General features: G+C 48.7%; 1 protein-coding gene across 3 annotated transcripts in view; it reads left to right on the plus strand.

The window, feature by feature from the left end:
- LOC140428645 (transcription factor-like 5 protein) overlaps nt 1-13270 on the plus strand; it is a 71228-nt gene that overhangs the window by 30424 nt on the left and 27534 nt on the right. The window contains exon 6 of one of the 3 annotated variants that reach the window (XM_072515324.1): nt 6714-6996. The exons of the other annotated variants lie outside the window; for them this stretch is intronic. Within the exon in view, the coding sequence (XP_072371425.1) occupies nt 6714-6827 (114 nt within the window). The 3' untranslated portion in view covers nt 6828-6996. Of the gene's footprint in view, nt 1-6713; nt 6997-13270 lie in introns of those variants that run through there. 3 annotated transcript variants of the gene reach the window in all.

A 13270-nucleotide genomic window follows, 5' to 3' on the forward strand; every position in this document is an offset into this window, starting at 1 on the left:
GAGAACCAGTGGGAAGCACTAAAAAGTGAGATCCTAAATGTACAAAGTAGACTTTTCCCCTGCAAGAATAAGAGTGGTACTGCCAAATCTAGATCATCTGGTTGTCCAGAGGAATACAGGGGAAGATCAAACAGAAAAAGAAAGCATACAATCAGCACAAAGAACTAAGCACTGCAAATAGCCTAGATGAGTATAGGAAGTGCAGGGACAAAGTAACTAAGGAAATCAAAGCGAGGCCATGAAAAAGGATTAGCAAGTAAAGTTAAAGAAAACGCAAAGCAGGTGTTTCACTCGGGGCTAGATGCCAAAAATCGAGGGGTGGCGATTTTGGTGGGAAAGAAGGTGTCATTTGAGGCGTCGAGCATTGTGGCAGATAATGGCGGAAGGTACATAATGGTAAGTGGTAAGTTGCAGGGAGAGAGGGTGGTACTGGTCAATGTGTATGCTCCGAACTGGGACGATGCGGGTTTTATGCGGCGTATGTTGGGTCGGATCCCAGACTTGGAAGTGGGGGGCCTGATAATGGGGGGAGACTTTAACACGGTGTTGGATCCGGCACTGGATCGCTCCAGGTCTAGGACGGGTAGGAAGCCGGCGGCGGCTAGAGTGTTGAGGGGATTTATGGACCAAATGGGAGGGGTGGACCCTTGGAGATTTGCAAGGCCGGGGGCTAGGGAATTTTCATTCTTCTCACATGTCCATAAGGCTTATTCTCGAATCGACTTTTTCATTTTGAGTAGGGCGCTGATAGCGAGAGTAGAGGATACCGAGTATTCGGCAATAGCCATTTCGGACCACGCCCCGCATTGGGTGGACTTGGAGATGGGGAGGAGAGGGACCAGCGTCCGCTGTGGCGCTTAGAGGTGGGGCTGTTGGCAGACGAGGAGGTGAGCGAGCGGGTCCGAGGAAGTATAGAGAGGTACTTGGAGACCAACGACAACGGGGAGGTCCGAGTGGGGATGGTATGGAAGGCACTGAAGACAGTGGTGAGGGGAGAGCTGGGGCGAGATTCTCCGACCCCCCGCCGGGTCAGAGAATCGCCGGGGGCTGGCGTGAACCCCGCCGGTTGCCGAATTCTCCGGCACCGGATATTCGGCGGGGGCGGGAATCGGGCCGCGCCGGTTGGCGGGCTCCCCCGTGCGATTCTCCGGCCTGGATGGGCCGATGTCCCGCCGCTAAAATGCGTGTCCCGCCGGCGTAGATTAAACCACCTACCTTACCGCCGGGACAAGGCGGCGCGGGCGGGCTCCGGGGTCCTGGGGGGGGGCGCGGGGCGATCTGGCCACCGGGGGGTGCCCCCCCGGTGGCCTGGCCCGCGATCGGGGCCCACCGATCCGCGGGCGGGCCTGTGCCGTGGGGGCATCAGCTTCGGAAGTGGGACGCAGCTAGGGAGATCGGGGGAGCTAAGGACAGGGGAGGGAGCGTGGTGCGGAGTGGGGTTGGCATCAATGGTGTCTTCAGGGACTTCTATGAGGAATTATACCGATCCGAGCCCCCACGGGAGGAGGGAGGGATGGGCCGTTTCCTGGACCAATTGAGGTTTCCAAAGGTGGAAGAGGGACTGGTGGCGGGACTGGGGGTCCCGATTGGGCTGGAGGAGCTGATCAAAGGGATAGGAAGCATGCAGGCGGGGAAGGCACCGGGGCCGGACGGTTTCCCGGTCGAATTCTACAAAAAATATATGGACCTGTTGGGCCCGCTGTTAGTTAGGACCTTTAATGAGGCAAGGGAGGGGGGGGGCTTTACCCCCGACAATGTCCCGGGCACTGATCTCCTTGATCCTGAAGTGGGACAAGGATCCCCTGCAATGTGGGTCTTACAGACCGATTTCCTTGCTAAATGTAGATGCCAAGGTGCTGGCGAAGGTCTTAGCCACGAGGATTGAGGATTGTGTGCCGCAGATCATCCATGAAGACCAGACGGGGTTTGTGAAGGGAGACAGTTGAACGCGAATGTGCGGAGGATTTTGAACGTTATCATGATGTTGGCGAGGGAGGGGGAGGCGGAGATAATGGTGGCCATGGAAGCTGAGAAAGCCTTCGATAGGGTAGAGTGGGGATACCTGTGGGAGGTGCTGAAGAGGTTCGGGTTTGGGGAGGGGTTTGTCAGGTGGGTTAGGCTGTTGTATGAGGTCCCGATGGCGAGTGTGGCCACAAATAGGAGGAGGTCCGAGTACTTTCGGTTGCACCGAGGGACGAGACAGGGGTGTTCCCTGTCCCCCCTGCTCTTCGCACTGGCGATTGAACCCCTGGCTATGGCACTGAGAGAGTTGAGGATCTGGAGGGGGTTGGTGCGGGGTGGGGAGGTGCATAGGGTGTCGCTTTATGCGGACGACCTGCTGCTGTATGTGGCGGACCCGGTGGGAGGAATGCCAGAGGTAATGAGGATCCTTAGGGAATTCAGGGACTTTTCGGGGTACAAGCTCAATATGGGGAAGAGCGAGCTGTTCATAGTTAAGCTAGGGGACCAGGAGAGGGGGATTGGCGAGCTCCCACTAAAAAGGGCGGAGAGGAGCTTCAGATATTTGGGGGTCCAGGTGGCCAGGAGCTGGGGGGCCCTGCATAGGCTTAACTTTACAAGGCTGGTGGAGCAAATGGAGGCGGAGTTCAAGAGGTGTGACGCGTTGCCGCTGTCCTTGGCGGGTAGGGTGCAGTCAATCAAAATGACGGTGCTCCCAAGGTTTTTGTTCCTGTTCCAGTGCCTCCCCGTGTTTATCCCGAAGGCTTTTTTCAGGCGGGTTAACAGGAGTATAATGGGGTTTGTGTGGGCGCGAGGGACTCAGAGGGTGTTCCTGGAACGGAATAGAGATAGGGGGGGGCTGGCGCTGCCCAACCTCTGTGGGTACTACTGGGCCGCCAATGCGACGATGGTGCGCAAGTGGGTGATGGAGGGGGCTGCATGGAAGAGGCTGGAGACGGCGTCCTGTGTGGGTACGAGTCTGGGGGCGCTGGCAACGGCGCCGCTGCCGCTCCCTCCAAGGAGGTATACCACGAGCCTGGTGGTGGTGGCGGCCCTCAAAATTTGGGGGCAGTGGAGGCGGCATAGGGGGGAAGTTGGGGCCTCGGCGTGGACCCCATTACGGGGGAACCACCGGTTCGCCCCAGGAAGAACAGGTGGAGGGTTTTCGGGGTGGCACAGGGCAGGGATACAAAAGTTGGGGGACCTGTTTGTGGACGGGAAGTTCGCGAGCTTGGGTGAGCTGGAGGAGAAGTACGGGCTCACCCTGGGGAACACCTTCTGGTACTTACAGGTAAGGGCGTTTGCCAGACGGCAGGTGGTGGAATTCCCGCAGCTACTGCCACACACAGTACAGGACAGGGTGCTCTCGGAGGGGTGGGTGGGAGTGGGGAAGATCTCGGAAACTTACCAGGTGATGCAGGAGGAGGAGGCCTCGGTGGTGGAGTTGAAAGGTAAGTGGGAGGAGGAGTTGGGAGAGGAGATCGAAGAGGGGACGTGGGCAGATGCCCTAGGGAGGGTGAATTCTTCCTCTTCGTGCGCGAGGCTCAGCCTCATACAGTTTAAGGTACTGCACAGGGCACACATGACCGGGACAAGGATGAGCCGGTTCTTTGGGGGCGAGGACAGGTGTGTTAGGTGCTCAGGGAGCCCAGCAAATCACACCCATATGTTCTGGGCATGCCCAGCGCTGGAGGAATTTTGGAAGGGCGTAGCGAGGACGGTGGCAAGGGTGGTAGGATCCAGGGTCAGACCGGGCTGGGGGCTCGCAATATTTGGGGTGGCAGAGGAGCCGGGAGTGCAGGAGGCGAAAGAGGCCGGAATTCTGGCCTTTGCGTCCCTGGTAGCCCGGTGAAGGATTCTCCTTCAGTGGAAAGATGCAAGGCCCCCAAGCATGGAATCCTGGATCAGCGATATGGCAGGGTTCATTAAATTGGAGAGGGTGAAATTCGCCTTGAGAGGTTCGGTGCAAGGGTTCTTTAGGCGGTGGCAACCGTTCTTAGACTTTCTGGCAGAACGATAGACATTGGTCAATGGCAGCAGCAGCTCGGGGGTGGGGGGGGGGGGGTTACTTTATTTTTGTTTATGTTATTTACACTGGAGGGTCTCATGGGGTGTATACACCTGTTGTGTTAAGTCGGGGTGTTAATGTTAATTTATTATTTATGTACAGGGGGGGGAGGGGTTTGGGGGGTTGCTTTTTTAGATTGTGTTTTGTACTTAACCCTGTTGGGTTCTTTTTTCTTTCTCATTTTGTTATTGATATTTTATGAAAACCTTAAATAAAAATTATTTTTTTAAAAATAAAAAGGCAAAGATGTTTTACCAATATATTAATGGTAAACGGTTAGTTGAGGAAAAAATGGGACCTATCAGAGATGAAGTAGGAAACTTGCGTGTAGATGCAGAGGCTGCGAGAAAGGTTTTAAATGAATATTGTGTTTCCGTGTTTACAAAAGTCCGCAGTAACTTCATTGCAGTATTAATGTAAGCCTACTTGTGACAAGAAACGGATGATGCAAATATAGTCGTCCAAGAAGAACATTGAGATATTGGATGGGATAATCATAAAGAGAGAGGAAGTACTCAAAGGATTGAAATCCTTGAAAGTTGATAAGTCGCCAGGGCCACATGGATTATTTCCGAGGCTACTGAAGGAGGTCAGGGAGGAGATAGCAGATGCTCTGAGGATAATTTTCCAATCCTCACTAGATACAGGGGAGGCACCGGAGGACTGGGGAAATGCAAATGTGGTTCCATTGTTTAAAAAAGGATCAAAAGAAATGGGAAACAATTATAGGCCAGTTAGTCTTTCATCAATGGTGGGCAAATTAGTAGAATCAATACTGAAAGATAGGATTAACTGACACATAGAAAGCCACGCACTAGTCAGAGTTAGTCAGCATGGATTTGTTAACGGAAGGTCTTGCCTCACAAATTTGAGTGAATTCTTTGAGGAAGTGACAAGAAGGGTTGATGAAGGTAGTGCAGTGGATGCTGTGTACTTGGATTTTAGCATGACGTTTGACAAGGTATCACATGGCAAATTGGTCAAAAAAGTAAAAGGTCATGGGATACAGGGCAATGTGGCAAACTGGATAAAAAGTTGGCTTAGTAACAGAAAACAAAGGGTAATGGTTGATGGCTGCCCTTGTAAATGGAAAGTTGTTTCATGTGGTCTTCCACAGGTCTCGTGTTGGGACCCTTACTGTTTGTGTTATATATTAGTGATTTGGATGTGAATGGAGGGGGGGAAGGACACACACGATTGGGAAATTTGCAGACGACACAAAAATTGGCTGAGTGGTAGACAGTGTAGAGGATAGCTATAATCTCAAATAGATGGTCGATAAAGTGGCAGATGGAATTTAACACCATGAAGTGTGAGGTCATGCATTGAGGAAGGTCAAACAGTTATATGGAGTACACAATAAATGGGATTATAGTAAGAGGGGTAGATGAAATGAGGGATCTCGGCATACAAGTACACAGGTTCCTAAAGGCAGAAGTGCAAGTAGACAAGGTTGTAACGAAAGCAGATGGAATGCGCTCCTTCATTGGCAGAGGTATAAAATCATTTAAAAAAAATAAATTTAGAGTGCCCAATTCATTTTTTTCCAATCCCCGAACCTGCAAATCTTTGGGTTGTGGGGCACAACCCACGCAAACATGGGGAGAATGTGCAAACTCCATATGGACAGTGACCCAGAGCCAGGATCGAACCTGGGACTTCAGCGCTGTGAGGCAATAGTACTAACCATGTTTCCCCGACAGAGATACAGAATATAAATGTAAGGATATAATGTTGGAATGATATGAAACACTGGTGAGGCCAAAACTGGAGTTTTCTGTGCAGTATCTTCTATGTATCTGTGAGAGATCTTGGCGTACAAGTACACAGGTCCCTAAAGGCAGCAGTTCAAGTAGATAAGGTTGTTAAGAAAGCAGATGGAATGTTCTGCTTCATTGGCAGAGATACAGAATATAATACAATGGAATGTATAAAACACTGGTGAGGCCAAAACTGGAGTTTCTTGTGCAGTTCTGGTCACATTATAGAAAGGACGTTATTGCTCTGGAGCGAGTGCAGACGAGGTTTACTATAATGTTGCCAGGGCTGGGAAAGTGCAGTTACAAGACGCGTTTGGATAGGTTGGGGTTATTTTCTTTGGAGCAAAGAAGGTGAGGGTGACTTAATTGAGGTGTACAAAATTATGAGTGGAAATGATAGAGTGGACAGGATAAAATTGTTTCCCTTGATGGAGAATTCTAGAACAAGGGAACATAATTTCAATGTATGTGGCAGAAGGTGTAGAGGGGATATGAGGAAGAACTTTTTTAATGCAGATGGTAGTGGGAGTCTAGAATTCGCTGCTTGAATTTGTGCTGGATACGGAGACCCTAAACCCTTCGAAAAAGCACCTGGACCTGCACCTTAAGTGCTGTAAACTATAGGGCGATGGGTGCAGGAAGGTGGGATTAGAAAGGGTGTCCTCGGGCGGCATGGACAACGTGGGCCGAATGGCCTCCTGTGCTGTAACCGTTCTATGGTTCTAAGTCTATTAAATTGAAGATCTCAAAAGTCAACTTTTCGTATTATTCTGTACGATAAGAAAGTATTGTGCTTAGTGCTTCATGCATTAAATATTCAGTTGATTCATCACATTTGTCCTTAGCAAAATAAATTAAATGGCACATTCCTCTTGTTAATTCAAATATACAACTGAATTATTGAATACTGATTTATTGAAATATAGATCAGCGAAGATCCCACAGAAAAGCAACTACTTGAAGAAAGGTTGATGGCTGGGACTTTCCAGCCCACCACCGGCAGACATTTTAGGGCAGGACTGGAAAATTTGGAAATTTGACTTGTGATGCCGCTCCAAATTTACTGTCCCATCCGCGACTATACCCAGCGGTGTCGGAGCTAGAAAGTCCCATCCGATGTTTCATAATCACATTGTTACTTTTATATTTCTCAATGTTTTCAAAAGGTGTTCATTATTGCAACTCACATGAATATGTAGTTAATTAAAAGATAATAAACCCATTAAAATGTTATCATTCTCAATTTTGTTTGTACAATTGCCTATTTGATTTCCTCACTGATGGAATGCCACTGGTTTTCAGAAGCTTGTATTCAGTTGCAGAGTTGAAAATGTTACCTGAGCACTGGATTCTGGCGATATCCAGGCACTGTGGTTAGAGAGGTTTACAGAATGAGAGAGAGGTGCTTCATGCATGTTATCATTGCCTTGGTACTGGGGAATTCTATTACCCAGAACACATTGTGCTCATCTATATTGCATGATTATTTATTTATTCCGTCTTGGGACGTGGCATCGCTGGCATTTATTGCCTAATTGTCCTTGAAAAGATGGTGAAGAGCCGATGCTCAGCCAACAGATCTTTGGGAACATGGGACTGGAGGTCCCTTGACATTCAATGGCATTACCATTGCTGAATCCCCCACTATCAATATCTTGGGGGTTACCATTGGCCAGAAACTGAACTGGACTAGCCATACAAATGCTGTGGCTGCAGAAGCAGATCAGAGGCTAGGAATCCTGTGGCGAGTAACTCTACTTCTGACTCCCCAAAACCTGTCCACAATCTACAATGCCCAAGTCAGGAGTGTATTCGAATGCTCTCCACTTGTCTGGATGAGTGCAGCTCCAACAACACTCAAAAAGCTTGACACCATCCAGGACAAAGCAGCCCACTTGATTGGTACCCCTTCAACAAACATTCAGTCGCTCTACCGCTGACGAATAGTGTACCAATGTGTACCATCTTCAAGATGCATTGCAGGAACTCACCTAGGCTCCTTCAACAGCACCTTCAAAACCCACATCCGTTATCATCCAGAAGGACAAAGGCATCAGTTACCTGGGAACACCACCACATGGAGGTTTCCTTTCACTGTCACTGGGTCAAAATCCGGGAGTTCCTTCCCTAACACCACTGGGTGTATACACACCTTAGGTACTGCAGCATTTCAAGAAGGTAGCTCACCATCATCTTCTCAAGGGCAACTAGGGATGGGCAATAAATGCTGGCAAAGCCAGTGACTCCCACATCTTGTAAATGAGTAATAATCGGTAGTAGTAGGATTGGCTTTCTTTTCTTTCCTTTTTTTGCCACTACTCTACCTCATCATTTATACATTGTGACTCAAACATGGTGCAGATGTCACCATTTCAAACAATTGGCAGCAAGCTCCTTCCAATCATTAATGGCAATGTTGTTGTGCCTCAAGAGGAGTTTGTCTCCATTTTCTTTGTCGACCCCTGGAAAATTTCAGAGATGAGGAAACAGGATCTGGTGAGAAGACGCTTTTTGGCCATATGGACATTTCAATCCATCAAAGTAGATTTTGCAGGAGTTGTGCCAGAATACTTGTGGAGCTGGCTTCAAGAAAGACACTAGCATTCGTTCAACAGTCTTCCCATTGAATCTGAAGCAAGCGGCAGAGTCATTATTGATGGAATTTCTCTAGCACTTTTACTTAGTTACAACCACAATGCTGTTCAGGAGGGAGTACCAGATGTTTGACCCAACTATGATGACGGAATGGTGATATGATTCCTTATCAGGTTGATGGGTGACTTAAAGAGGAACTTGCGCGAGATGGTGTTCCCATGCATCTGCTGTCCTCACTCTTCTAGTTCAACATTGTCCAATACATGTACCACATGATGAATTGATGTTGTTTAATGTTTAGCACAATACTGCGTTGTGTTAAAGTTGCAGAGCTGGGCATGAGTATGGGTGTTACTCATTAGATTGCTATTTGACGTCCAGTTTTAATTGAGCAAGGAAGAAAAACGGGCGGCACAGTGGGGTGACAGACTTTGGTAACTGTCGTGTGGAGTTTGCACGTTCTCCCCACGTGTCTGTGGGTTTACTCCCAGTCCAAAGATGTGCAGGTTAGGTAGTTTGGCCATGCTAAATTGCCTGTTAAGTGTCCAAAAAAATGGTTTGGTCGGGCTACGGGAATAGGGTGGGGGAGTGGACCTAGATATGGTGCTCTTTTGGAGGGTCGGTGTAGACTCGATGGGCCAAATGGCCTCCTGCACTATAGTGATTCTATGTTGCTGTTAGACAGAGTCGCATATCAGTCAGACTGTGACTATGTTTACTAGAATTGTCATGAAAACATCTTTATATCAAATAATGATTTCAAATTCACTGGTTGGAAACCCAAATTGAACTTTGTAAAACACAGACTAAAGTGTCACTTCAGCTTGTGGCCAAAGATGGTGCCATGAAATCTGGACTTAGCTTGTCGGAAGGCTGGGATCTACAACTCCCATCATCCTTTGGGAGTTTCTGCACATATGAGGACAGGAGCAGGTGTGCATAGGGAACCCAGGTCAAAGGTTATTGTGGAAAATAAAAGCTCATGTAACGTACACACATGGATAGAAGATTGGCTAACTAACAGGAAATAGAGGGTAGCCATGAATGGGTCTTTTTCTGCTTGGCGGGATATAACGAGTGGTGTGCAACAGTGACCAATGCAGGGGTCTGAACTTTTCAAAATTTATGGGTGGGATCTACCATTTTCCTGGCGGACTTTCCGGGAGGCTTCTGGCTTTGTTGTGCCCGAAAGGGAGCGCAACGATGCCAGCAGAAGCCTCCCGCGGGCTTCCCGGCAGCCAGTACGCCTTACGAGTTCTACGTCCCCCTACAGTGGGTATGATCAAGCCATACACACCTAAGTAGGTTTTAAACCTGCTATGACGTACTCACCCGGGACCGAATGGTCTCCCTGGGGTGTCCCTAGCCGGGTGCTGTTCAGAACTAGTCCACACAAATGTGGACCAGGCAGAACAGCAGGGGGGGGTCTCCCAGGACATTGGAGGTCCATGTATGGGGGGGTCTCCCAGGACATCGGAGGTCCCTGTGTGGTCGGGGACAGTGCAGGGTTGCTCCCGGCCCTCTCCTTAGAACATGGGCACCTTGGCACTCCCACCCTGGCACTGCCAAGGTGCCCAGGTGGCACTGGAAAGGTTCATGGCCTGAGGGAGCCATGCCCAAGAAAGGAGTGTGGAGGAGGGTATGAAGGGGCCTCTGGAAGGTTGAAGGAGGAGTCCTGTAATGGGGGAGGCCGAAAAGGAGGCGTGGGAAGGCCTAAAAAGGTGGGGCACTCAGCGACCCCATAGCAAGGTGTCACCACTGGGGGGGGATGTGCAGTTAAGCCCATAAATGTGGTGGTGTGGCATTGCCCGTGGGGGGGGGGGGGGGTGCGAAGGGTGTCCCAATCTCATTCAAAATGGCAGCCTGATCTCTGAGGAGCAGGTCTGGCCAGTGAGTTCAACTCCCCAGTGATTCTAAGTGTGGGCTAACTCCCCAGGACCCCAAAAAATGACTAAGTGTGGTTAGATAGTGTTGGGGTACTCACCTACAGAGCCGACGGGAAACTCCTTGCAAAACTCGCCACAGATGATACTTAGAAACGTTTCCGTTCGATTGCGCCGTATATAAATGACTGATGAAGGGACTGAAGGTATGATTGCTAAATTTCCTGCTGCAAAGATAGGTAGGAAAGCAAATTTTGAAGAGGACATTAGGAGGCTGCATGAGAATATAAATAGGTTAACCGAGTGGGCAAAGATTTGTCAAATGGAGCATACTTAGGAAAACATGAAATTGTTCATTTTGGAAGAATAAAAATTAAGCAAATTATCTAAATGGTGAGAGATTGTAAAGCTCTGAGGTGAGAGGGATCTGAGATCAGAGTCCAAGTGCATGAATTTTATATAAAACTAGTATACAAGTTAAATAATTAGAAAAGCTAATAGAATGTTATTGTTTATTGCGAGCGGAATAGAATATGAGTGATGAGGCTATTATTGTAAAGAACATTGGTGAGACCACATCTGGAGTACTGTGTACATCTATATAAGGAAGATGTAAATGTATTAGAAACAGTTCAGATAAAGTTCAGTAAACTAATACCAGGAACGTGCGAGTTCTCTTGAGGAAAGATTGAACCTGCTGGAGTTTAGAAGAGTAAGAGACGACTTGATTGAAACATATGTGATCCTGAGGGCATTTGACAGAGTGGATGTGGAGAGGATGGGCGGGATTCTCCGATCTGCGACGCCAAAATCGCGTTCGGCGATGGGCCGGAGAATCTCCGTTTGCGCCGATATCGGGGGTGACGCCGCTTTTGCGATGCTCCGCCCCCTCAAAAACGAGATGCCGTCGGGACGGCCTCAGGATGTCACCTGAGACCCTCCCCCAATGCTCTGCCCTCGATGGGCTGAGTTCCCGACAGCGCGGAACACTTATGTTTTTTTTCTTGGATTCTACCTGGCGGCTGCGGACTGTGTCCAGCACCACCACAGTCGGGGGCGAACCGTGACGCTGGTCGGGGAGGGGGCTTTGGTGGGGAGTGGCGAGGGAGGGCATCGGCAGACATTATTTGGCAGGCTGGGTCCGCATGCGGCCTTCGCCATGTTGCACGGCGTGGCTGCCGCCGTGTGCATGAGCGGCCACGGACCTGGCCATTTTCCTGCCATATCCGCAGGTAAAGCCAGGGCCTTACGCTGTATGGCTGCTAGCCCCCCCCACCGGATGGAGGATTGATGCTGCTCTTGCATCATTGTTTCTGGCCTAAAACGCCACTGTTCCCGCGCCGGGGTCAGCACTTAGTCTGGAAATCGGAGAATCCAGCCCGATGTTTCCTCTTGAGGGAAAATCTCGAAGTAGAGGTCACTGTTCAAAAATAAGGGCCATTTAAGACAGATGAGATGACATTTTTTCTGAGGGTACTGAAGTCTTTGGAACTCCTTCTGTCACAACATCTTGGTCTAGTGCCCCACTTGACCCAGAGTCGCAACATAATTGAAGTTAACTTTTAATTTAAAAAATGTCTTTGGTCTTTGGCTGCCCAATAACTCGTCAACAGGGTGGTAAATTTAAACACAACTAACTTTTAGAAAAAACAATAATTAAATAGGCGACAAATACAACTGGTTAACTACTATCTAATTTCTAACCCCCTCCCCCCCCTTAACTCACCCCGCCCTCTACACATTCACAAGACAGCCAAACATAAAGGGGGGGGGGTGTAAAAATAATAAAAGTAAAAGGATAAAAGTCTCTGTTTCAGATGGACGTCTTCGAGTTAGATTCTTCCAGTCTAGGCCTCCAGTTGGATGAGGTTTCTGCTTTCAGTTTGTAATCATTTTCATTGTAGATTCATCAGGGTCTCGAGACTTCTCTACAGACTCAAATGCCAAGCAGGAAACAATTGGGGGAGAGAGAGAGAGCAATACACAGCCTCTCCTCGGTCCAGGAGCTTTCCTCTGGGTTCTCTGAAAACACCCTACCTGGCAGGATCAAACTGCTGTCTGTTGCCAGGCAGAATCCAGTCCTTGGTGAATCCATTGGCCAGCCGTCAACCAATCAAACCAAATCCTGCCAATCTCTCGGGCGCAATAAAGTCGTGAGTTCTTTTCAAAATCTAAATCTTCAGAACACAGTGTACTATTTTGCAACTTTTAAGTTCCTCACTTCCTGTGCTCAAATTAAAGGGATGTCTCCATTAAAGATCCATGGACCGAAATGATAACAAAGTAAAAGAAATGGGAAATAAGGGAATCAACTGGTAGGACCTTTACACTTCCTCCAAACGCAGTGGAACCAGAGTCTGAATATTTTCAAGGGAGATAGATTCTTGATTATCAAGGGAGTGAAAAGTTATCGGGGATAGGCAGCAGGTTACAGTCAGATCAGCCATGATCTTATTGAGTGGTAGCAGACTCAAAGGAGCGAGTGGCCTACTCTTGCTCCTAACTCATTTGTTAGTAACCTAACATTTGGGGTTCTCAGGATGCTGCATGAAGAAAAATCAAATGGTATAATAACATGGTCATGTGTCCCAGGAATGGGGTGCTATAATCGAGACTAAGTACAGGTTAGAGAGAGGGACAGGTAGAGGTCCCAAAGGATGTCCGCAGCAGCAGACAGGGAGAGGTCCCAGTTAAGAAGAAAGAAAGGAACAGAAAAAGAGGCTCCAGGCAGAAAAAAGGTTAAGATTGGCAGACCTTTAAGTAGTGAGGACTCAGGAGAAGCCCTAGCGATTGAAGAAGGTAGCGGAATATTGGTGATTCCATGCTGCAGGCCTTTGAGGAGAAAGACGCTACATTGGCATTGGAGCAGTAATGTTCTGCTCGGCATGGCCAAAGAACTGAAATTGTGCTTGACACCATCCAGAGCAAAGTAGCCCAACTGATTGGCACCCCTTCCACAAACATTCACACCCTCCACCGCAGTAGCAGCAGTGTGTACCATCCAC

The sequence above is a fragment of the Scyliorhinus torazame genome, chromosome 8, assembly GCF_047496885.1.
Source record: "Scyliorhinus torazame isolate Kashiwa2021f chromosome 8, sScyTor2.1, whole genome shotgun sequence".
In the NCBI taxonomy this organism is placed as follows: Eukaryota; Metazoa; Chordata; class Chondrichthyes; order Carcharhiniformes; family Scyliorhinidae; genus Scyliorhinus; species Scyliorhinus torazame.